The 26,155-nt window shown below is 41.5% G+C and overlaps 2 protein-coding genes across 7 annotated transcripts; one reads left to right on the top strand and one right to left on the bottom strand.

Moving 5' to 3' along the window:
- Positions 1-295: 295 nt before the first annotated feature.
- On the top strand, positions 296-17,956 carry LOC120798296 (nectin-2-like). Of its 5 annotated transcripts, none has more exons than XM_040142503.1 (8): positions 299-432; positions 2,030-2,110; positions 2,277-2,406; positions 2,627-2,950; positions 3,592-3,921; positions 5,646-5,930; positions 6,940-7,041; positions 17,209-17,956. In XM_040142503.1, the coding sequence occupies exons 3-8, from the start codon at positions 2,337-2,339 to the stop codon at positions 17,217-17,219; spliced, it is 1,122 nt and encodes a 373-aa protein (XP_039998437.1). In that variant the 5' UTR covers positions 299-432; positions 2,030-2,110; positions 2,277-2,336; the 3' UTR covers positions 17,220-17,956. The 5 variants fall into 5 exon arrangements, with proteins under 5 accessions (XP_039998440.1, XP_039998437.1, XP_039998436.1 ...); XM_040142502.1 differs by having other exon boundaries at positions 2,027-2,110; XM_040142505.1 differs by lacking the exon at positions 17,209-17,956 and adding an exon at positions 12,126-12,538 and having other exon boundaries at positions 300-432; positions 2,027-2,110.
- A 693-nt stretch (positions 17,957-18,649) lies between these two features.
- LOC120798303 (B- and T-lymphocyte attenuator-like) lies at positions 18,650-24,624 on the bottom strand. Of its 2 annotated transcripts, XM_040142511.1 has the most exons (6): positions 24,235-24,624; positions 22,383-22,706; positions 22,264-22,305; positions 21,949-22,074; positions 21,775-21,809; positions 18,650-21,681 (listed from the first exon to the last, which is right to left on the bottom strand). In XM_040142511.1, the coding sequence occupies exons 1-6, from the start codon at positions 24,308-24,310 to the stop codon at positions 21,352-21,354; spliced, it is 933 nt and encodes a 310-aa protein (XP_039998445.1). In that variant the 5' UTR covers positions 24,311-24,624; the 3' UTR covers positions 18,650-21,351. The 2 variants fall into 2 exon arrangements, with proteins under 2 accessions (XP_039998445.1, XP_039998446.1); XM_040142512.1 differs by lacking the exon at positions 22,264-22,305.
- Between the last annotated feature and the right edge of the window lie 1,531 nt (positions 24,625-26,155).

Below are 26,155 nucleotides of genomic sequence, written 5' to 3'. Positions count from 1 at the left end.
ATGAGGCAATGAATATGCAGTTAAGGAAATGTTGTTTTGCCTGATTTTCTAGGAATCCTCATCATATATTAGTACTTTTTTTTTTTTTTTTTTTTAATTTATTTTCTTTAAGCCGGTTGAGCTCTGACTATTCGTTGACTTCTGAAGCGCAAATCCTCATATGGGACATAATGATCATTTAGTTCTTTCGAAACACTGCCCAGCAGCAGTCGCGCCACACGGCCACTGGAGGTCCCCGTGTCTTCTGGTTTCGTGCCTGAGGATGGGCTGAAGCGGGTTTGAGGGGATTCAAACGCGGCATGAGGAGCCCAACACTTGCGCGGTCCTGGTGTAAGGTGCGGACCATGGATTGCTCTGCTCCAGTGTAGCGCAGGGAGCGTCTCTAATACTGGGAGCCGGCTTTGCCAGTTGCGGACCATCATCTGTCAGCGGGTAAGTTTGATTTGTCATCTTTTCATCCCGAAACGTTCAATTTTAGGTGCAAGAAAGATAACCAGGGAAACTCCAGGGACGTCAGCCCTCCTACAGCCATTTTCAGGCGACAGCTCTTCAGGGTGAAACGTCCTCTCGGTCCACTGTGCACGAACATAGGATGTTGCCCAAACTACGACTGTTTAACTGAAAACAACATTTAACTTTTAGTCATAATTGTTTTGTTCCTTCTAATGAATTCATCGACCTATAAACAGGCATTTATCACTGTTTCATTGACTTAAAATCGACATTAAATTCGAATATACTCAAATGAATTAAGCTACACCAAATGTTGGATGAACTTTTCTGAAGAGAGAGAGAGAGCAGTGTTTTTCAGTGTTTTCGTAATGTTTGTTTGTTTTTTGTTGAATTTTTCCCATTGTGGCATCAGTGAATGATTTTCCTGCGGTAAACCTCCAAGAGATGGAGTTACATTTTTTATTTATTTTTTTTCCCTCTCTCTCCAAGAAGTCTGCCCAAGAAATCTCACATAACATCCTTCTTCTGGGACTGAGCCAGCTGTGGAGCTCTGGATGTAGGGATGAGTTGTAGGATTTAAGTTGCCAGTTGGTGGATTGAATTAGATCTCTTGTGGCCGTTGTAATAGCCTACTCTCAGACATCTGTTGCGGTTCTGTAGTGGAAATGTGATTTAAGTGCTGTCCAACAGGAGCAGGCTGCGTGTTTGAAGCCAGATGGTTGACACTGTAAAAGAACAAATAACACCCATAAAACTCTGAGGTCTGGACCTGGTCTGTCTCGTGGTTTAGGTGGGTTTCTCTTTCGCGGTGAGCCCACTCAGCTCCAGTTGTAGAGTCTGATCAAAGTCCAGTTTATGCCTGAACCCTGCTGTTTCCACGTTTTTGGTCAGGATATGGAGACCTCATCTGATCCCAGTCCAGTTCTCGAGTAGATTTGCAGTAGCATCTTTCTGTTGTCAAGGAGCGGGGCGATGTTTACAGCCAACTACCCGCTGGGCCGAGCTGGTGTTTGCACTCTGATTTTACACACACACACACACACACACACACACACACACACACCTTCTACTCTACTATAAACTCAGGCACGCTGTGATCACCTCGGTGACTGATATCTTGTCATCCCGTCTTCCATCCCGATGTGGCCACTGCACTTTCCTTGAGGTTGGATTTCAGGTATCGATTGTGAAACCTCGAGGCGTGGCGCTGTCTAGACATGAAAGCGGCAGCTTGTTATGCTGCCAGACGATTATGGCTTCAGCGATGCAGGGCGCATGCTGTGGATTAACATGTAAAAACTCCCATTAGACCCCAGGTGATGTTTCCTGAATCAGCAGCTGCTGTTGTTGTTGTTGATGCTTACACATTGCATTACTATGGCAACAGCCTTTAAAGTGAACTAAGCACAGTATCAGATGCACAAATGCCCCCCCCCCCAAAAAAAAACTTTCAGTTATTCAGATTTTTTTGTATTTTTTTTATTCATTACTAAGCAGAGGGTGTAATGTTATGCTGCTGAGGCGATGCTGTCATTGCTAGTGTAATCCCCTGGCTTCATGTTTCCCATTACAGCAGACAGTGTGTCAGTAAGATGCAGCTACAACTCTGCTGACCAGCAGCAGCTCAACAAGTCAGAGTGCTGGACAGCTGACAGAGGTACATCCACGGCACTTCCCCCTTGAGTCACACTTCATTCTTTGGCGGGTTTAACAATCTTTATGTGGCCACAAGCAGTCAGAAGTGCTTAATGTCGAGGTTTCACAGTGAGGCTTAGGTTGCGGCCGAAGCTGTTTAAGCTACCCGACCGTGTTTGTGTTTGCAGCGACAGCCTGGATGTGATACTGGCTCAGCGACTGAGTTGGTAACCCCGCTTCTTTGTGCAATGTGTGGACCCACCCTCCCTCTGTGTCTGCTGCTATGGATAGTAGGAGCGGCTGTTTCCAGGACTCATGGTACGTTCTGCATTCAGTGGGTGCTTTTTTTGGTTTATTTAATGGACTTTAAAGCTCAAGCAAGTTGCACAATGCCCCAAAAGGCAGGCAGGGAGTAACTGTTAATCATGAACACGTATACAAACTCGTCTTCTTTAAAAGTGATATCCAGACATTTTACCTCAAAAATCTTAAGTATGCTGACTCGTGTGGCTGACTTGCTGCCCGTGTCTTTCGTCAGGTGAAGTTATGGCTCCTTCCAGCCTGATTGCAGAGGCAGGTCGCCCCCTCATGCTTGGCTGCAACATCACCACGTCAACCGGCGACTCCGTCCAGCAAGTCCGCTGGCTCAACAGTCACGACAAGGTCCTCCTGGCGTACGAGCAAAGGGTGCCGGTCCGCATCAGCCATCAAGAACCTAGCGTGCAGCTCACTGCCCACCACAACAACACCAGCTACATCACCATCGCGAGGGTGCGGGCTGACGACGAGGGCTGCTACCGCTGCATCTTTGATGTTTTCCCAGAGGGCTCGCGAGAAGGCAAGACGTGCGTCAGAGTCATTGGTGAGTCCGAAGTTTGAGAAACTTCCAATTTCACCTAAGAGCTACTTCCACCATTAGAGAGGTTGCGGTTGCCTCACAAATATGAGTGTTTATCCTGTGCTAATACTGGCCACACAACTTTATATATTTCTAACATCATATTTTAGATCATTAAAGGTCCCTTGATCAGATGTTTCAAGATGATAAATCGATTTTCATGGTTGGTTTGGCATTTTAGTTTGTAGATTCTGTTATCTTAAAGAACAGGTTATTTTCAGAAAGCATTTATAGTGCTGCAACACTCTGATGACACTTGAACTTTTGTTCTTTTTTCCATAAAGACACAGCTTTTTGCAAGTGTTTGCATTTGTAGAAGTCACATTGTCTATGTGCAGCTCATAAATGTTCAAAGAGAGTGTTTGTTTTTTGTTCCAGAATGCCTTGAAACAGGAAGTACTAGATTAAGGTCTATGGTCCAAGATCAGCAAGGGGAAAGCCTTACAACCCAGCTTCCTCTTGCTTCCTGTTGTTACCGTTAAATGTGCGCGCACACATTTTTACTGCTCCCTGGCTCCTTCTTGTTGCCACTGAACCTGCACACAAGGCAGTCCTGTAAAACTTGCGTCGTACATTTGATGCCAGGTGCACTTTCTTTGTCCCAGGTCAAGTGCGGCTGGTGGGCAACAGGACGGCCATAAGCGGGAAGCTGATCACCCTCTCCTGCTGGTACGGCCTCCCTGAGAGGGTGCATCAGGTGCTGTGGAGGAAGACGGCCGAGCAGGGCGACACCACCAACGTGGCCTCCTACAGCAGGCAAGGCCACCACAACGTAGAGGAGCACTTCAGGGGTCGAGTTAGCCTGAGCCGAACCCTGGACGACACCCAGCTCACCATCCAGTCAGTCAGGACGGAGGACGAGGCCTGCTACACCTGCGAGTTCCACACATACCCCGACGGCAGCAGAAGCGCCACCGCCTGCCTCTCTGTCTATGGTGAGTCCGGTGACAGGGACAACTGTTGTCCAACCACACTAATGTTGACCTGTAATCAATTTTTTTCCTTTCTGCACTCCTACCAGAAAGAAATCAAAGGGTAAACATAGAGATCTTTCTATTAGCGTCCAGGATGGAATATAGAAGGTGTAAATGGGCACAAAATTAAAGGCCTGGTGTAGTTCTGGGGTCACAGTTTGATATATGTTCGGTACAGTGGAGACAGCTTAACGTGAAGGAACATTTGAGCGCGGGTTTAGCACTCTTGAGCATTTATACTTGACTCCCATGTTCTCTATGATGAAAATAGCTGTGTGTTTTCAGTGATAAACAGTGTTATGGTATTATGGCATTAATTGCTGCATCTGTGTGTGGGTCAACCTCCAAAGACACTGAATCCTTCAATTTCCATAATGCAACCCTCTATTATTAGACCCTCCCTGCTTGGTAAACTCCACGCCCACAGCTTGCAACATACTGTTTCTCTTACAAATTTGGTGTTTCCAAGCCTGAGCCACGGGCATACCAGTAGACATGCTCAGGTGACACAGTCCAACATTGTGTTTGATTAAGCTGTTTATGTAAATAGCCACTTAGCTATTTAGCTATTTCCAGACATCGTTCAAACCAAGTTAGACAAGTTATGGGACTCGGGTAGGGCATTGTTGAGGTGATGTTTCCATCCCTTTCGTCACTCCTTGCCCATTGTTGCTGGCATCTACTTGGAAATATCGACGCTTTAGATATACATGATATGGCACGATGTGGCTTCTCAGTTGTGTTCACTATACTTCAGCATCTTGTAGGGTGATAGGAAATGTTTGCTAGTGACTGTGCAAGCCAATTCCAGTTATAGCTCAGGAAAGGGATTCGTATGAACCCACCACAGGCAGCCCAGAGGTGAGGGTTGCTGTAGTGGGGTCATTAAACTACTGTTCTGAACTGCTTTGGTGACAATGCCTCGTGCTGCCTCGCCGACACTCAACCCCATCCTCTCTTTCCCCCGTGTAACTTGTGTAACTTCAGACGTCGTGAGCAAACGTTCCAGGAGTGTGAGTGGTTGTTGATCTTCCTCTGTGTGTGTGTGTGTGTGTGTGTGTGTGTGTGTGTGTGTGTGTGTGTGTTTTTTTTGGAGTGATAGTGTGTGTGTGTGTGTGTGTGTGTGTGTTTGTTTTTGGAGTGATAATGATGACAGAAGGACGGGTGTCACTGAGGGGAAAGGGGTGATTAATTTGGGTGAAAGCCCAGCGGAAGAGTGTCTCACTGTTTCCCTAGACACAAGTTCTCAGTGTGTGGGTGTGGGTCTGGGTGGGTGTGTGTGTGTCCTTGCTCTGCTAAACAAGCTTTGCTATTGTCTAAACTGACAGAGCCGAAGATCCAGACACACAAGCACAAACACACAGCGTTAGTAAAAGCTGCTCTGCCCCTGTTCTCTGTCTGGGTTTTGTATCCAGGACGACTTGTGTCATTGTGTCCTCGGGGCAGAGAGACTGACAGGCGATGTGCTCTGTCTCTCCATCTCCATTATGAAAGCAGAGGAACAAGTATCTTTCTGTTGTCTGTGATTGACAAGCTCAGACAAAATATGAAAAAGAAAAAGAAATTTGTGGCTCATTGCACTTGGACTTAAAGTAACATTTCCATTTTTGGTTCAGTTAAGTGAGGAGAAAAGACAATTTCAATGTCTGATTAAAATCTATTAAACATTATCTTTCTCTCTCCAGTTTTACCCAAACCAGAGGTGAGCCATGTGACCTCATCTTCAGGGGTCACCGAGGCCAACTGCACCACCCAGTCCCGCCCTGCCACAGAGATCATGTGGAACATCAGCGGGGAAAACCGAACACTTGGACCGCCCATTTCATCTGCCTATGATCAGGGCGACGGCACGACGATAGTGACAAGCACGATTTTCTTCCAATCAGGGCTGCTCAGTGACCTGTCGGTCAAGTGCATCGTGCACCACCAGGGTTTGGAGAAACCCCTGACGGTGTCCCTCAAGACAAATGGTGAGGTCGATACTGTTTTTTTGTTTTGTTTGTTTGTTTGTTTGTTTGTTTTTTAGGGTGAATGGTGTCAGGTTTTCCTGATTGACCAATTAACCTGTTCTGTTTTTTTTCCGAATAAACACAGTGACGTTTCACATCCGCAACATGTTACTCTCTGCAGTTAGAAGTCCAGTTCACTCTAACGCATAAACAATTTACGGTCTTCAGGACAGACAAACTGAAACACGTAGCAGTGGAAGTGGCAAATGGTGAAAGTACGTTTACAAAAATGCAGTAAAAGGTTAAACCTATTTAAAAATTTAACACACAAAAAAACATGAAAACATACATTGTTTTACTGATCATTTTGCTTTAGTAAAACATCTGAGTAGTTCTTCTACCACTGGAAGTACCCCACTGAATAATCCAGTAATTATATATCAATATTAAAAAACGAGCCATGTAGTGAGAAAGTAATGAAGACGAATATAAATTTAAAAAAAAACACACCTGCGGGGTCACAGTCGGTGTTCAGGGCCTTTGTCTGACAACGTTATTTATAATTTCAAATCTCCAGCATTGGGCAGATGTAGGTGCGCACAATTGTAGGAACTTTAGGCTGGAAAAAAGCATGCAACAAGAAACAGACTCTTTCTAAAATAATTAAAAAATTGAATAAAAAATAGAAAATCTGCAGTCAGCCAGGTGGATTTCACAGTGATGTGTTTGTGATATTTGAGCTTTTTCTGTGTTATGAAACCATATATACTTCCCGTCTTTTAGTGCTGAGGTGCAATGGAAACTCAGGCTTGTGTTTTCCTACATGTGTGTATTCTCAGCTATTTTAGCCACTCGTAATTATGGCTGCTTTGATGGGGAAGGATCATTTTTTGCATAGTTAAAAATGTTATTCTCTCACCGCATCCTCTGAAACATGTTTTTATTCCATATGTTGTACGTTTTGCATGTTATACTTTTAAACTTGAACAGTGCTTTGGAGTAAATGTAGGTGTGTGTTTGTGTGCTGTAGTGGGTCCAGCCATGGTTATCCTCCTCTCGGTGTGCGGTGTGGCAGCAGTCCTCCTCCTCTGTCTGTGTGTGTGTCTCTGCAAGTGCTTCATCTGTACTGACGGTGAGTCTAAACTGTGCAGTTTCACTCTTCCCTAAAGCCCCACTTCTACTCTTCCATGGAACATCTACTTCTCTCAAATAACTTAACAGACTGTATATTGCTGTCCCCGTCCACATTTGTTAGTCACTGCAATTTGATTTATTCTGCTCTGGAATAGTTCAGCAGAAAAAAAAAAACAAGGTCACGCCTGTTATCTAGTGGTTTTCCAAAGGCGTTTTAGGAAGTGCAGGGGCTGGTTGCAAAAGAGAGAGTTAGAGTATGCCATCAAAAATACTGTAACTTCTGTTCTGAGAGTATCTGAAAGTGGATTTTCCCCTTTAAGGCCGCCAGATTCGAGAGCTACAGGAATGAGCTCAAAAAACACACTGAGCTCATCTTCAGGGCATTGTTTTTCCTGTGTCCTGTTGTGCCGGCCAAGTTTTGAGTTCCTCTTGCCATTGGTGGGATTATGATGGAGTGTTCACATTTCTGCTGGTTACATAAACAGAAGGCATCCCGGGATTTTATCAGCCCTGACACACCAAGCCAGCGAGGGACAATGGTAAACGACCAAATCAGCCAAAGTTTTGACTGATAACACGTTTTTTCAGGTCAAGGTTCAATTCAAAGCTGCCATTTTCAATATTTTTAAGATAGCAACGGTTCACATGACTGCTCGTATATGAAAGAGGTCACTTGAAGGGACAAGCTCACACCGAACAATCAGCCGACTCTGCAGTTCCCCACAGCTCTATGCGGCATTTTTGCGTCTCTCAGCTCATTGTTTTGGTTTTACGGCCTTCAACTTTACCGCTCTGGTTCACTCTTGCCAGTCTCGTAGCGTCATTTTCGGCCACAGCAGGCGGTCGTTTTTTCGGTGACAAAGCGCTAAAAACCCATTGTCCATTACCTGCTCAGCACCAAACAGCAGACAGATACAGTTAGAGACCAGCTGGTGGAAAAAGTGGAGCATTTAGCAGCAAAAGAGCCAGATACTTCCCTCAGGACTTAGGGGAGACCGTCAGCCATCGCGGCGTCTTCCTGCAGCTAAGACAGGCTTGGTCTAAACCCTGACTTTGGCCTTCTCTGATTGGTTAGAAGGGCAGGGCTCGCTCAGTGAACTGCTACCAGGCTGTTCAATGAGCCTGAGAACGCTTTGAAACCACCTCTCCACATCAAGACTTGTTTTGGAGCATATTTCAACTTGAAGACATCCGAAAAAAGCGACATACTGTAGCTTTAATTGAGGTTTAAAGAAACTATAAGAAGAAAGAGTGAAACTGATAATTCGCTGTGATGAACAGCCATTTAGAAAGCTGTCTTATTTCCTGCTTCATACGACGATTTAAACATGCTTAATTCCCTGTTAGAAGAATATTAATTGTTTTAAAAATATTTTCTGCAGGAATAAAGAAAAACTGTTCGTAGTATGAAAAAAATCTCAGACGAAGTGAATAATGTGAAGCTTCATGGTGGCAAATGAACAAGGTTGTCATCAAATCACAGGATGTCTGACATCCTCACAGTTATCTAAAAAACACACTGAAAACCTCAACTCGCAGCTACTTTCCGCACAGAGGTGGCAGGATGAATGCTCGGTCATGTGTCACCAACGCTCCTTTGACACCTGTTTGCACCTTTCCCGTAATTCTCTCTGGCTGCCATGGAAACAGTGTGGCGCCAGCCGCGTAATGTGGCATTTGGACCGCTGCACTTTTCCCATTGGTCATAAATTTTCAGCCCCACCTAGGAGAGTAGAGGAAAAAACACACTCATGACAGCAATGACAGATGTTTTGGCCGACACTCTGCCAGCCAAATGAACCTTGCGGCTATAGATAAAGAAAAACGAAAGTGGGTGCTGATTGGTCAAGACAGTCCCATGGCTGCTTTCAATTTGGCAGCGTAGAACTTAGCTTTAATATGGGTTTCTGCTTCACATGAGCCGAAAGAAATCTCAAAGAATATAGTTTATATTTAATAATTTTCTCATACTTGCATGGACCTCGTACATGGTTTATTTTTGCAGTGCTTTAAAAACCCATAAAAGGTTTCTAAAAAGTTTTAAAATTCTTTTAAAGCAATGCATTTCCAAAGTAGACTTATATTTAATCACTAGCTAAAACAGTGATTTAATGCGTTTGAGCATTTCCATTTCCTTCAGCCCCTCCTCGTCTTTATTTTCCTTGCACGATAAGAGGGGCGAGGGAAACAACTCAGAGTTTCCCACTGTTATAAAAAACCGGGAGCCGTTGACACATCTCCTTCACTCCTACTCTCTTAATCGCCTCACCATGTCCAAAGTTCCAAAACCAGCTTTCGCCCACATTGGTCGCACACAACAAGGGCCTCAATCATGGGGTTGATTTAACAGCGTTTGTGTTTTTCCCACATCCTTAACCCCTGAGACTGTCAGGGGCAGTGTTGACAATGTCAAATACCATGTTTGCATGTGATTGATAGTGTTGCGTTGGACCAGAACTTGCTCGAGTATCTGCGGCCAGAGATTGCAGCGGGTTCACTGTGAAAAAACAGATTTTTCTCAGGAAGCAAGGCTCCTGTTTGCTTGAAAGTCTTCGCCCATGATTTCCATGTATTCTTACTCTGTGGGCCCTGAGCAGAATAACAAGTGGTTGTGCTGATTGTCTTGAGTTAGTAGCCAGAAGAAAAAACCCTCTTTCTCTGTCTAATCCTTTGGACTGTGGGGGGGGGGGGGGGGCACAGACATTAGGGGCCTAGAAGAGGGACTGAAGACAAGGAGGAACCAGAGTCCAAGCCTAACATCCTTACCAGTTGATAATAAGCCCCCCTTCTCACACTTGACTGTACATACACACACGTACTATATTTCCCAGTCTTGGCTTGGCTGAGTTGTGCCAGGAACGCAGGCTTTTACTGTGATGTAATTCAGATTGCATTTTCCATTCCTGATCACACAGGACATGTATGATGCAGTGCATATTAATATGGATCAACATTACTATAATTGGCAGTGATGATCACGATGAAAAAAGTTAATTCCATTGAAAGGATCAGTTCACCCAACTTACTAAAAAAACCTATTTTCTCACTCAAGCATACAGATTCTGTCTATGAAGATAGTTCTGGTTTCATTTGCCTTTTTTTGGGTTTTGAGATTTCCTCCTCTGCGAATTCTCCTGCCACCCCTTCTAGGGCCTTTAATGTAAGTTTGTTGTGGAGTGGTTGTACGAATCTCACAGAATAAAGCCAAAACTATCTGCGTGGCTTAGGTAACACTAAAGGTGAGAGGAAATATATGCTTTTTTTTTTTTTTTTTTTTTTTCTGTAATTTAGGTGAACTGACCCTTTAAAGCATTGCTGGAGAGATGAAGGACAGACTTTCACGGTTTCTTATTTCAAGGCCCCATACTATCAACTGTAAATAGATCTGTCTCAGTATTTTGGATTTGTCTTAGTATTTATTGCCAAGAATTAGCCATAATCAATCAATCAGCACTTCCTGAAAGTCCTCTAGTGTGGAGCACCTGTCTGAAAGTAAAACTCAATGGTGACAGATACTTAAAGTGCGTCTGGTACGTTGAGCTGCAGAGAAACCCACTGTGAATGGCCTGAAAAGTTGTGATGTCTGTGCCTGAAGTCGGGACTGCGAGCCGGCCACAAAGTGGCTTTTGTTGTTTCCCTGGAATCAGTGGGCGTAATTCAGCCCTTGCTCGCCTCAGTCGCGGCTGGGAAGTACGGCCAAGGCAAGAGGTTCTTCCAGTAAAATGCTGCTGGTTTATTTGGGTCCGTGTTTCCTTGATGTTTGGCGTGGCCAGATGGAGATGTATGCACTACAAAGGTACGGTGCTGGTGAAGCTACAAGGAAAGGAAGCAGACTGCAGATAAGAAATACTTTTTCATGAAAAGTTTTCAGTGAAACCTTTCAAAGGTGGAAGGGCTCCACATCCGGTCCGGCACACAAACACGGTTGGCCGTTGAATCGGGAGGGCAGGACACTGATTGCTCCGCAGAGATTAGAGCCAGGAAAACAAATGATGATTGTTGTCTTAATATCTTAATATCTCTTTTTTCTGCAGTGTTTATTGATTTTCTCTGTCACGCACAACTGAGTTAACTTGTCGCTCTTGCTCTAATTGGCTTGTAGGCTAGATGCGTCATCTCAGCTTCGACGCTATGCACTTTTTGAATCACCTCGAAATAACTCACATTGCTGCGACATGTACATTGAGGCGTGGAAGGCCATGAATTATGGCTGTGGAATTCGTGCAGGGTTTCATTATTTTGGGCGTGTGGTCTTTTTTGCTAGAGTGGGCTTCCTGGTCGACTCTGTGTGTGTAAGTGTGCGTGCGTGCGTGCGTGTACCCAGACATGTATGTGCGGGCTATGTTTATTTTCACGTTCCTGTGTGGGATTTACATCAGGGAAATACGACTCCTGCACGTGACGTTGGAGAGATTTTTGTCTCGAGAAACTCTCGCTCGTCACTGGGCATTCTTGTAGAGACAAAGTCGCTGAGATTTGTAGCCGTTTTAGACATTTTCACATTATATGAGGAGTAGAAGTGAGCAGTTAGCATCATTTTAGTTGTAGCAGCTGTAATCTATGTGGTGACAAATCAAAAGATTTTGTAAGGTAATGTTATCCAAAACTTTTATCTATTTAGTGACACAACTTCTGACAAAAATCAACCGCAACATTTTCACAAATTGGGGCAATGGAGGACACAATGGTCTGTCACTTGTGCAGTGAGAGTCATGACTCATCTGGGCTGAAAACGTTAAGGAAATATAATAAAAGACACATAATTGTTTCATGTCAAAGTGGATCAGCAGAGGAACTGATTGCCAATATGAACGTACATGATTCAGTGTAATGACCAGTGAGCCATTTGCCAAAAACCAGATGTCATCCTGTCAATCTCAAAGCACTCTTCTGTCAGGAAAACGGCGCCAAAGCTGGACAGGATGTACAGATCAAGCAGGGAGGGTTTGACCTTTTCCTGGGCAAATGCAAAACGGAGGGAAAAAAATGAAACATTTGATAAAAGTTTCTTGTGGTCTTGGGGGGGGGGGGGGGGAGCGGCAGGCTGACCAACTATCTGTGTGTCTCCCTCCTTCTGTGCAGACTGATTTGGATTCCGGCGTCACTGCTGCTTTGATGACGGTCCAGCGGGAGCTCTGAGCCTGACCTAGCTGCGCAGCACCGTGCCCTCCAGCTCAGTGTGCAGGGGGAGGGAACAGAGCTGAGCCAACACTGCTGGTTCTGCTTCCGTGAGCCGGGAAGATCCTGCTAGTGCAGACACAAATTGACTACAAAGTAAACCGAACTAAAACCACATTATTTGATGCTAGATATTACACTTACAGTAGAAAAGTTGCTTTTGGTTACTGGGGAAATCCTCACGATAAGAATCAAGGGCTTTGGACTTGAATCAGTATATCTCGTGCCATAAATGAAGGCCCAGCTGTTGGGGTCAAACAATACTCTATCCATAAAAAGACTGCTTGTGTGTGTGTGTGTGTGTGTGTGTGTGTGTGTGTGTGTGTGTGTGTGTTGAACATCATGATAAATTATACATTTTTATTTTTTTTTAATTTTGGTTGCATATATAGCTTGAGTAGAGTTTGCTGACTTAGTTTGAAGTGTTTTGACATTTTTTCCTATGACTGCTCTCTCAAAGTTGTTAAAAATTCAGTAGCATAAGGTGCACTCAAGTAATTCATATCATTTTTTCAGCACAACTTGGGCTATTTAAATACGTCTGCTAAAGTGATGTCCCAAAATTTAAGAGTAGTGGTTGAAAAGTCCCTACAAGCTTAAATAAATCAATAATTCCTTTATCTATTGGGGATTGATTAGTTCCCATTTAAAAAAAAAAAAAAAAAAAACAGTTGCCCTTTTCCACCTGACAAAAACACCAACGCAGCATCTCTCAAATCAAATAACCAAAACTATTCCAACTTTGGCAGAAAATTTTGTCTTCACGTAGGACCCCTTCACTCACAGCTGATTGAGAAAATAGATTTTCGGGGTCCTTTTGCGGTGGCTGAAAATTTATAGACACAACAGCTGCTCTTGGCCACTGCAGCCTGGTTGCTGTGGACGCCGCAGGTTGTTACGTTACCTGAACGCCCCCTGCTTGTGGTTGTGAAAAAGGGAAAAACAGGATAATTGAGAAGACACCGTGTCACTTTTGATCCAAACTTGCGAGTTACGGGAAATGAAAAGGAGATTGACTCTTAGTGAAGCAGCTCTGTATGACTCAGACTGAAAATATATGGCTTGAGTGGAGAAAGAACGACATGTTTGTTATCTCTAGCTGCTGCGCTGCGCGGGACAGAAGGGTGGTCGGTGTGCAACCTTGTAGTGGTTTACACCGCCCCCAAATCATTCCTGTGCGTACAAACCCTGCAGTTGTGAATCACTGTTTGCAGGCATGTGAGACAGCAGCAGGAGGCGTGCGTGTCTCTTTCTGAATGTCTGTGTGAGTATGTTTTTCAGCGTGTGTCAACGTGTATGTGTGCATTCGCTTGCACTGATGTACAATATTTCATGACTTTTAGAGTCGAACCATAGGGAGCTCCAGTGTTAGACTTTAGCCCTTTTATTAGCAGAAAATATTAATACAGGTCTACATGGGCTGTGTACAATATATTTAGTTAATTTTGTAGAAAATCTCATTTATCAAAAAGGAAAAAAAATGCATCATGTATTCTAACAACAATTAAATATATATTTTTCCACAGCTGATGGATGCCTACATTTAAAGTTAACATCTACTTTCACGTTGAAGTCAGTGATCTGTATATTAAGAGGATTATAAGGTTTAAATCTCGATTAAAGCCTTGGCGTTACAAAAATACTAAATCTGCTGTAAAACATTCAATTTTTCCACACTTCCATTTTCTTTTCCATTTGATATCTCTGTCTTCGGTGTCAACAGTGTTTTGTTTTTGAGCAGTATGCTCTTTTTAGTATCTGTAAGAGTTGATTAACTGTTTCCTGTGCTGGTGCTGAGTGGATTACACTAGTTGGAACAAATAAAACCTGAGACTTTATCTGCTTTTGTTTCACTGCTTATTTCTGTCCTCTGTATTTTTGGGATTATGAGGAAGAATATGAGATGTTTTTTTGTAAAAAAAAAAACAAACAAACAAAAAAAACTTAAAATTTGTAACTGAACTCTGGGTTATGTTGGGTTATGATGTATGGAGACTGTGGGTGGTAGGGTAACCTCAACAGAAAGTTACACAATAGGAAAATCATTTCCTCCACAGCCCACTCCAGTGACTTTTCTTTTTTTTTTTTTTTAGACACTGCGAGTGGCAAAATTGGATCTTCATGCCTTTTTTTTTTTTTAAATGATCTCTGACTAACCATTGTAAATATCTAAAGCTTAAAATAGCCTCAAATTAATTTACATCCAGTTTGACACGTGTCATTTCAGGTTTTTTTTTTTTTTTTTACAGAGAAAGTTATCTATCATAAGACTACAGGATGAAATTGCTTTTAAAGTGTTAGGCTGACAATGGTAACTGAGAAATTGACCCATTTCGAGACCTTTATTCCAAACTGGGTTCATCCTGTTTGGGAAATGGACCTTTCATTCTGACTTGGACCATTGTTCTATCCAAATACCTGTCATGTACAATAAATAATGATTTATTTTTTTTTCAGTTTCCACAAGCCTCACAAAGACAGGAAAGAGTAGGCATTTCCTTTGCTACTTAGAGGCGCTGACTGGCATCTGAGTGACAGAATTTTTTGATTGTTATCAGGGACATTGATGTCATTAAAGAAGATAATTTGACTATTATTATTATTAATATAGAGGCTTATCTGGCTGAAACTGCTGACACTGAGTGAACTAACAATGAAATCACTAGTGCGTTTTTGTTTTTCTTCCCTTTTTGGCTTTTAAAGACTTTTGGAGTCACACTCATAGGAAATAATAATTTCAGTATTTCCACACCTTTGTTTTCATTTATTTCAAGGGTTTTGTCGATCTGTCAACAACTGTGTTACCAAGATAAAATATCAATTGGCCAGTTGCCTTTAAAGTTCAGGATACTGAATTTTGAAATTCCTTGTTTATGACCCCTAAAGGGGCCATGTGTCTCTACTTACATGCGTACAATGGTGTTTGGTGGGCAATGCAGCATGTTGGGTGGGGTGTTTATCAAATGTGTGTGTGTGTGTGTGTGTGTGTGTGTGTGTGTGTGTGTGTGTGTGTGTGTGTGTGTGTGTGAGAAAGAGAGAGAGAGAGAGTGCCCGCACCAGATAGTGTGCAGGCAGTGCAGCGATGTACGTCAGCCTTTAGCACTTTTAAAACCACAGAGGTAGCACATCCCTCAGGCTACGCTTCTTCACGTGCTTCATACAGTCTCCTCCTATCGCTCCCCCACTCTCCAATCAGATCAGTTCTCAATTGTGTTTTTGCAATCTGTCACCTGTTGTAGCTTGTTTACAGCTGAAAACTATCTTTGACACAATCTACAACAAAAGTTATCAGAGAGATCAATGTGGTTGCTGCGATCTTGCCACAAATATATGCATTTGTGAATGAAAATGTGTCCAAAGCTCAGTCTTTTGAGGTGGTATGTGTTGCAGACATTTTATATTTTGTGACCTTTAGAGTCAAATTTCAGGATCCAGTGGAAATTTTTGCTTCTGTTTTTTATTGAGATTGATGGTTTCTGTCCGAACTGAAAGGTGTCAATTCCTTACCGATGAGCTAAAAGAGAACAGTGAGAAAGATTTCCCCTCCGTATGTCAGCTCCAAACATGTGCTTCAATACCTGCAGGTTAAAGGTGACTCATATTGAAATGAGGCAGACGTCGTGTTGGGATTTACAGTAATTTATTACCTCATCAACCTGCAAAAGCAGGAAAGGGTGAGGTGGTTTACACAGTGAACTAATCGAGCTCAGTGTGTGAATGGATGCATGTTACTGAATTAAGTGCACCGTAATTGCCATACGATGTGTACAAAAGTCAACGCACAATCCAATGTGTATGTCTGCACATCTGCCAATATTAGAAATTCAACTTCTTGTTGTTGTTGCTGGTTGTTATTTATCCACTGATACCCATCATATTCCACTGTAAACATTAAATGTGACTTTAGCTTATTTAGCTTTTTTTTCCCTCAACTCCGACCAAAGGTTTACATTTGAAAATAAGGTACAGTTTTTCTAGCCATGCTAAAAGCATGGGTAGGCAGTGTCGTTGCTGTTGGTAAAAAATTTTGTACAGACATCCATGGTTCTCAGATAATGAATCCTAATGACTTTCGGAGATCCCTCGAATTTTCCACTAGCGCCACCATGAGGTGGATATTATTGTATGGATAGCGTTACAGGAAAAGTTATCCCGTAACTTCTCTTCAGGTCAAAATTTTAGTTCGTCCGATACTTTTGTTTTTGACCAAACACCTGCAGAACTAACGGCATTCCCATCACCTTCAGTGGTAGTTCTCGTTGGTATCCTAACAGGCTAAACAAAGACGTGCTAGCTTTTAGCTCAGTACAGCGTCGGCGTTCATACTCCAAAAAAATGACATTTGAAAATACGATGGGGTTTTTTGAGTGACACATCTTTCCCTCGGCAGCCGGGTGAAATCTGAACTTGAGACTGATAATGAGTAGTTTGGTATGTATCTGATTTATATCTCCCACAGTAAAACAACCTACATCCCTTTGTTTTCACATATGGTTATGTGACGCGTGGTTTAATTCTGCTTCCTGTTCGTCGATCGTCAGTCTATCTGCTCGCGAACGCACATCAGACACTGTACCCAAAGAAGAAAAGCTACTTTGGTCATCATCACCAGAGAGCAGAAAGAACAGATATGCAAACACACACACACACACCAATATAGACAAGCAATCACATTTAAAAGAGGTACTTGTACAGGATGTGTGCACAAAGATTGATCCCTTTACAGGAAACAAAAGTATTTACCTGTAAATGTGTTACATAGAGGACACGCACTGACGCACAGTCTTGTTAGATTAAACAATAGCAGTTTCTCATGTAAGAAATTTCACTTCTGTATTATTACAGCCTGATTTATAGGAATCCAAAAGCACAAAGTCCAGGTGAGATTTACATATTACATATTATTCATTTACATATTTATTCTTGTTGTGGTTTTTTTTTTTTTTTTTTGCATTTTTAACCTGTTTTTCAATATTTTATTTGTCAGGTGGGACCTGATCCTTTCAACTGGAGGCCTGCAGAGTGCGGTGCTGACTGACCCTGAGGAATCAAACAGTTACCGTAGGGAAAGAAATCCAGAGTGTCTCACCTTTACACCTTCGCTTTGGTGTAACACATGTAGCTATCACTATGACGACGAACCCCATGACTCCAACGACACGGTACACATATTGCCAGAAAGTGTCCTGAGCCGTTTGGTCCCCTTCAAGAGAGAAGAGGACATTTGACTCGGTATCAGAGAAGCAGTGATGTATGTAAACTTAATTCATGCAGAAAAGTGTTTTAGGATTCATGTGACACGTGTGCTGCATCGGCCATACAATGCAGGTGGGACAGCAACACCACTGTCAGAGACTGAATTAAGTTCTTACCTGGTTCCAAAGTCATCCACATAACTGTGGTGGGCTCGATATTGCCGAGTGCTTATTAGCCAGAAAAATGGTAATTCATCCTTCATTCAGTAGCAGTTATAAATAGTTTCCTGTATCCTAGTATGGATAGAGTCCTATTGTCCAGAAAGTCACACTCACCATGAACAGAGACATTCATGGTGTGACTCACACCGTTTCCGCTTCCACGCTGATACAGATCAGGGAGAGAAATTTCCTCAACTTTATACCAGGACACTGCTGGTGATGAATTGTTGCAGAAAGCGACTGTGCAGTTAATCCTAAGGTCTGCTCCAGCCAAAGCTTCATAAACCGTTTTGCGGCGTACTCTAATTTCTACGAAACAGTCCGAGTCTTTGCCTGCAAAAGGAAAATGACAAAACCTAATATTAAAATTGCTGGTATATTCGTCCTCATCCTAGATCGCAAATTTGATACCAGCTGATGATTACAGAATATGAAAGTTTAAAAAAAAAAAAAAAAAAAAATCAACTTGTAGCAATGATACTGAAATGAATTAGATCACAGAAAAAGTTGGATCTTAGGCTATCAAACTGAAAATTCAGATCAGCTTTTGCAGGATTGGAAATCATCTTTGACATCTTTGTGGATAAGGCAATTTTCTACCCTGGGCTGAGCCTCTCAGGTTGTGAGCTGCCTGTAATGAATTCTTCTAATTAAATATAGTATGTCAAGGTTTGTATCACTGAATGGTAGCGTTTAGGCTGGGATCAGGGTTTGCCTTATAATCCAAACGAAATTACATTTAGTCATCCTTTTTTTTGTGTGTCAAAACTAATTTCATTCTTCTTCAATGTATTGTTAAAATTTTTTTATCAGTAAAAGGAAGGGGGGAAAGTATATGGGGAAATATCAGAAATGCTCCATTTCATCCCAGCCGACACGTACTCTATAAAGATCCTCCAGAGGTGCAAACAATGAACTAAAATGTGTATTACAGCATCACAGACCCTTTTTACAAATTCACATTTTATCAGTTTAACAGCCATTTGTGTTAAACCGTCTTTGGGTCTTTTTTAGTTTTTTTTCACAGAGTAAGGCTGTACAGTAATAACATTATTATATAAATGGTATATTAATTTAATGTTTTCCTTAATAGGAATTTAGTTGACTCTTATCACGGGTTTTATTTCTTTGTCAAGTTTAATATTGCAATATTGTAACTTTTTCAGTCTTCATAGCCTTGAACATAATTTAAAAAATTCAGTTTCATATTTGTGAACACATTACTTTGCGTCAGAGAAACAAAGGCCGTAACAAAGAGCTGCTCGGACTGAGTGAGCGATCTAGAAATAGTAAACAATAACTTACTATAAGCTTCAAAAATGAAGACAGGTACCACAAAGACAGAGACATAAAGGATTGTCAGGTAGTAATTAGGTCTCATGGTAGAAACACTGAAAGAACCAGCTACCCACCCCCTTTAAACTCCTTATACAGATTTGCTCGACATATGACAGTAAATGACTGGTGGTTGACTTTACTTCCTGTTTTTTCGGTGGTCCTTGGTGCATGTCTATTACAGTTAACGCTAGGAAGGCTAATACGCTCAGGACATTTGCAGCACACATCTTTTTTTCAACCTTTGGTAACAAGTAAACATCCCTTCTTCCTTAGCATAAATTGTTTTACAAAAAACAAACAAGGTACATAAGTGTGTCAGCAGTGATGGCATCATATAATCTGAATTCATATCGACCAATTATGGATACACATTATGTTATTTGATTGCACAAAACGATCAGGTAATTATTACATTCTCAGTTTCCCAGTTAAAGAATCACAATTGGTAATCCTAAAGGTTTGTGGAACACAAAATTATAAAAGCTCATTAGTCATTCAAATAGTCAGAAAATGTATGAATGGTTGATATGTTACAGGTTGTAAGCTAATGAAACCATTACTGTTTTCAGATGCGATGATACTCAGAAGAGTAAATTCAATTCAGGGATGTGCAACAGCACAAGTCACAGTTTTGATGTACAGTGAGTACATGACACAAATCATTCAAACCAAGATCACAAAGAAAACCACACTAGTTGTAGAAAAGGTTAGAACATTTCTGGTTAAATACATCCAGTTTGGTAAGACATAGTGCAGCTTTTGGCCTTTCCCATGCGGTCAATCTACAGATTCTGAAGGATTTGTAGCCTGATTTATTCCTTTTTCTCTTGTATCTTAGAGGATAAGGCTGGTGTAACTCTGTTTTTTTTTAAAAAATATTACTATCAATATTATATGTATTATACATATTATTATATGTTCATTGTCAACAAATCCAATAAAAAAACAAAAAAACAAAATCCAACAGAAAGTAGTCCATCTTTCAACACTTGCTGACTTTTCACCCTGTTTGTGACGTTCAGCCCCAAGCCAACTGGCTCCTATCACAGAAAAGACCTAGATTCAACTCTTTAAAAATGGGGCACAAGGTTACAAAGTTTGCTTTCATTTTTATAAAATGTAATCTCCTGGTGGAAAGTGGGTATTGTAGGTTTTAGCAAATGTTACTCAAACAGGTGTAAAGAACGAGATGGTTGGGGGCTATTTTCAGTAGCGGATTAATACTCATTTTTTGCTCTAGTCAGCAGTTGAAATTGACTTTAAATTAAATTGGCCCTGTTCATCGTAATAAAGGAACATGTCACTGGCCAATTTATGTGTTTTTAATACTTTTTGGACAATGGAGCTCTATGGCACAGAGGAATAAAATATATCAGGCTTTGGCTTCAAAGACAATACTTGTTAGTGGGGTCAATTTGTTGTTGGTTTCAGTCTTGTCATGGGATTTATTGACATTAAGAAATATGTCGAATATCACTAACCTCATCCTTTAACCTCTAAATGCTCTCGATTTACATATCGAAGTGAGGGTCGATGACGCGCCTGCAATTTGGCAGCTCACAACCTGAAATGACCAAAAATCTCGCACCAACCCTTCCAGGTAAAGCAAGCAAAACAAAGAAGGTTACTACAGTTTTACGGTGTTAATCAGGCAATCTTACTAGCTATTTAAGTACCTCGTCGTCTTTTGTCTTCAAGCTGTTGCTAAGTACATGCTAACAAGTGTTGTAAACTATTTACCTTGTCCAAAATTATTAGCATGAAAGGTCACTGAATAGGGAAAACTGACAATAGCATGTTAGCAATTCAACAAAACATATTCTGGCTAGTCAGCTTCTTTGTAGGAAGGATATTATTTATCACATTCTTGCTAACTGCATAGTTATGAATGTTAAAAGCCCTACACACCCATGTTACACCTACACGGGCGTTTTCACTTATCACGCCTCTTTCTCTGGATTGTATAGCTGTGCACAGACTGGGCTTTCCTCAATGCAGAGTATGTCACGTTCAGTCTCTCAAGTAGACTGGGTGGACCGGTCTGTGCTGTAGCATGCTAATTTTGTGATAAAAGAGCAGTTTTTACAAAAATGCAGGAGGAAAAAAAAAAAAAGACCCAGTCCAGGAGGTGTTTTCTGTATCAGCAGTCGTTGCTGTGAGAGGGTCATTGTATCCTCTTTAAATTGCCTTCCTCCCAGAGCCGTTTACATCCTAAGCTCCTCTGGAAAGTTCCAGTTTGACATGTTCGCCAGTGGTCCTCTAGTGTGAGCGGTTATATCAGCCTCAAGAAAAAAAAAAAAATTTGAAAGAATTACTCTGCATAATGTGAGATTTCCTCCGCTTTGAAGTGATTCAGTCAAGTGGGTGTTGGGTCTTTAAGAGACACAAATAGCCGCGTACTCTGAAAACTCCTCCCGTGGCCTCGGCGGCCGAACAGCAGCCCCCGGCGGCATCTGATGGTTGAGTGCAGCATACACAACGGAACTCCCTTCCTCCTCCATCCCATTCCTCTGTCTGTCCCTGTCCTTTTTAGTCCTGTCGTAAACATGCTCACTATCTCTCGGCAACGTCGACTCATTGGGACGTGGGGCCGGTGCCTTTCTCCGGGTAGATCTCCGAGGTGGCGGGGCAGAGGGGCTCTCTCTTGGCGAGGGCTGGAGGCTGGCGTGTGGGAAGGGTTGCTCAAACATGGGGATTGCCATGTACTGTACACACCAACAAAGTATATTGCATTAAACTGTTTGAAGGAATAAAATGGGATAAAGAGGATATAAGTTTGAACTACATTCTTATCTTACCTGATTTTCAGTGTCTGTCTCTCTCTTTGATTTCCCTGCATGATGGACATTTTGGTTAAATTAGTTATTGTTTTCAGTCTCATTAATATGCACTACATGGCATAATTATTCAAATACTTGTCATTTTATCTTGGAATACAGGATTAAATTAATAAAGAAATTTGAGCATCTCACTTTTACACCCTCGCACTGACATGACAGATGTTACTATCACCATGATGACGAACGCCACAATCCCGGCAGCAGAGTACACGTATATCCATAGATTTTGTGGGGTTTCAGGATTAGAAGTTGTGGCATCTGCAAGAAAAGAAAAGAAGTTTGACTCAACATGAATGTGCGTTTATGTACTGTATTTAAACCTAAGTTATAGAGGCTACAGTGTTTGAAAGAATAAAAAATGTTTTAGGATTCAGACGAATGTTAAGGCATGGAAAGGAGGTGGAATAGCAGTATCACTGCAAAACGCTATAAATAAACTTTTCTTACATGTGTCATCCGTCCATGCCACGGTGGTAAGATCAGCTTCAACTATAAACACAGGCTTCCTTTGAGAGTCAAGTCCGATATACAGTACATGTATAAATTACTGAAAAAGTCGCACTCACCATGGACAGAGACATTGATGCTATGACTCACACCGTTTCCACTCCAACACTGATACAGACCTGAGTCGCTGCTGCGTATTTCCTGGAAAATCAAATACGATATCCCTTCTGAACGGCTTAACTCTTTCCACTCCGTTTTAACGTGACTGAGACCGTTGACATTGACAGGGACAGAAATTTCCTCAACTTTATACCAGGACACTGCTGGTGATGAATTGTTGCAGAAAGCGACTGTGCAGTTAATCCTAAGGTCTGCTCCAGCCAAAGCTTCATAAACCGTTTTGCGGCGTACTCTAATTTCTACGAAACAGTCCGAGTCTTTGCCTGCAAAAGGAAAATGACAATACATGCAGATTACAAATGATAAAATGAATCTATCTTTGCATGATACTATGAAACAGTTGAATTTGAGTCCAATAAAGCCTTCTTTATACCAACAACATTATATCTTATGACAAAGTGTCTTCTACAAAGATTGGTCGATGGGAGTTGTTATATTAGTTAGAGGCCACTATACACATATTTGATATCCATTAACAATACTGTCTTGGTAAGACTGTGAAAGTCACACCGGAAAGAAGTACCATCATATGCAATAATACAAGGGAAAAAGACAAGTAAACATGATGCATGAGTAACTACAGTAAAAAATGAAAGCATATTCATTTTTGTGATGAGTTTGAATACAATTCACAAATCCAGCGACTGTTGAAGGAAGTCAGAGTGAACCCCACCTAAAGCAGAATGTCTCATGGGGGAACTTTAAAGCCACATATCTCAGTTTAACCATAAAGCTTGTGCATGACTTCATTATTGACCTTGGAAACAGCAGTTGACAAAACAGTCCCCCTACAAGGTCCATTTAGTAGCTGTTCTGGAGCTTTCGGACATGTCACATGATCTGAAGAGGTGGAAATTTAAACATCTACCGTATATATCCAAAACAATGGGGCTTGCCACTGTCCTGTAAAAAACACGTAAGTGCAAAGTGTCACCTTTACATGACTGAAAAGACACAGCTCTGTTCTCAGATTTGAGATGATGCACTTATGTTTAAACCAATGGCTTTTTAAATAGGTTATTTTTGTTATAAGTGGGAGAATGTTCTCCGCCCGTATAGGAGCACTTAATCATTCAGTCTAGCTGTAAAATTCATTATGATCAAATGTGGACATACATGAATGAAAGTGTGGCTGTGAATAAAGTCATTCACTCATAGTCAGCACTGCTTATTAAAAGAAGAAATCACAGTAGTACTTCTTATTGCAAAAGGATGAATTTCAACCTCTGTTGTCTAAATCAACACTTCAAAATCACATGGATTGGGTAGATGATTCATGAAGCTAATGAGTAAGTTCTAGGAAAAAAATGTTTTTCTCTGCCTTGCTTTCAGAGATATATTTTCTGCTTCATAATGTGAGAAACTAAATCTCTTATGGTTTCCATCAAGCTCCCACACTCATGAAAAACACCCTCCGCAAGAAGCACTTTTTTCAGCTGAAACGCTTATGTTATATGCTTAAGGCAGAATCATGGTCCACTCACAATCAACCTACTTCGATAGCTGTTGGTGAGCCGATGGTGGTTTTTGGGATGTAAATGTACGCGGATTCTGTCCTTTTAAAAATCCGAATCCAGTGTGGACTTGTACACAGCACTTTAAACTTCAGGACCCTTACAGAAATCATCCCTCCAACCCTTAACCACAGAAATTGGATAGTGGCTTTGCAGCTCTCCCGACAACATAAAATGAGCTGACTTTTTAGTCCGAAGGCCTGATTTAACACATCAAAGATCTGCAGGTAGCACCACACAAATACTGAGATAGCAAAATACGCAAAAAATAACTTACTGTCAGCGTTTAAGGTGAGAACCAGTGCTGCCAACATGGGCACATGCAGGACGTTCCAGCAGTGGTTAGGCCTCATGATGGGAATACTAAGAAACCCTCGTGTCTTCTTCCAGAGGCAGACAATCCAAATGGTGTATGTCCCTCTAAGCGCATCATTATTTGTTTAAACAAAATAGAGAAGTGCTGTTCGGAGCTACTCACTGTATCTACATGCTGCTTCCTCTTTCTACTCTGTCTGCTCCCTTCCTACTGCTGCCTCTTTCCCCTTGAAAGTAGGGGATGTGACTGAAGTTGAGGTGAATGTAAGTCGGTGGGTGGTCTTGGTTCTGCAAATGTTGCAGGTCCAATGCATTGAACCTTTTCAAAACGGGGCGTTCCCACAGTTTCAGGCGCCGACTCTGCTACGATACAGTTATGGCATAGATGTTATGTTTTATTACAACCCCCAACCCCCCCAACATAAGCTCTTCATTTCCGACTCATTTCAGTCTGTGCACCTTTACATTTTCGTCATTACTTCTTAACAGTGTCTGTGGTTCACCTTCGTCAAGCTCACTTCCTCTCCTCTCTCCCTTTCTTTTTGTATTTGCTGTCTGCATCTCCTGCAAACTTTTTTGGCCCTGTGCACAGTGTTGTGGTTTGAGGGGAGGATATTCAGTGCACTGAAGAGAAGATGCGGATGCTACGGCCCCCTGAGTTTTAATGGCCACTCTCTGTCGTGCGCGGGGTTGCTATCAGGCAACACCGTCAGCCTGTGGACTGTTTCTTTATCAATGATCCTCATCCTCATTCATGTTTTAAAAGAGCACTCCACCAATTTTTCACATCAAGTTCAGATGACTTGTTAAAGACAGTACTGTTTAGCCTGTGAAAACAGTTGTATAGTGTCTTTTGTGGCTCTGGAGGAAACTTTGTAAAGTCTGAAAAAACAACTGTAATGATGTCAGGGTTGACCAGCTGTATTATGGGAAATATAGGATCCAGTGTTTAGGGGGCTTGATCTATGCTTAAGACAAAAAGTCAGGATATGTCAAGCTCTGCTGATTCCATTTTAGCTATCTTTCACCCTATTTCTTGTAAGTCCCCCAACTTGAGCACTGTTAGGTAAAAGTGTGGGTAAAGTGGCAAATGTAGCCTAAAATACTACAAAAAAGAGCCAGATTCTAAACTTTACCCACCTAAAAATACATAATCATCAGTAAAACGTTGGCCCACTTCAGTATCTGTCCTGAAAATTGGCATTCTGAAACCCTTAACAAGTTGTCATCTTACAAGTGGCCTGACCCTTACAATGCATTATATGAGCTTATTCTACATTTTTCATGTAAAACCTTATTCTGTAGCTTTCAGATCCTTTTACTGAAGTAAAAGTAATAATACCTCATTGTAAAAACACTCCATTGCAAGTAGAGGGCCTGTTTGCCAATTATTTCCCAAATAAAAGTACAGAATTATTATTATTATTATTATTATTATTATTATTATTATTATTATTATTAGCAATGTGTAATCTGTGTATCAAAAGTAAAAGTACTCAGTATGGCCGCTTTCAGAGTGTTGTAGTATTATATAGTTAATATATTAAACTGTAGGATTATCATAACGGTTGCATTTAGCTAACTTTACCTACTTTATCACGAGTAGTTTCATCAATTACAATGCATCATAGTTTTTAAGTAGAAGGAAAAGGAAATACTCAAGTAAAATTCAAGTACATCAAATCTGTACTTGAGGTACATATTTGATGTACTCAGTTACTTTCCACCTCTGTAATACTCAACTGTTGTTGTGTAAATCTCGGGGGAGAGGAAGAAAACGACAAATTACAAGACTGACTAATTGTAGCGACGTCTTGAGGGCATTCGAGCAATAAGACAAGTAGGCTTATCTGAGATAAGAAGAAAACCATTGTTGTTGAGGA

Source organism: Xiphias gladius, chromosome 13, assembly GCF_016859285.1.
Source record: "Xiphias gladius isolate SHS-SW01 ecotype Sanya breed wild chromosome 13, ASM1685928v1, whole genome shotgun sequence".
NCBI classification, from domain to species: Eukaryota; Metazoa; Chordata; class Actinopteri; order Istiophoriformes; family Xiphiidae; genus Xiphias; species Xiphias gladius.
Note: the sequence above shows the minus strand (reverse complement) of the source record. Positions and strands in the feature narration are given on the sequence as shown.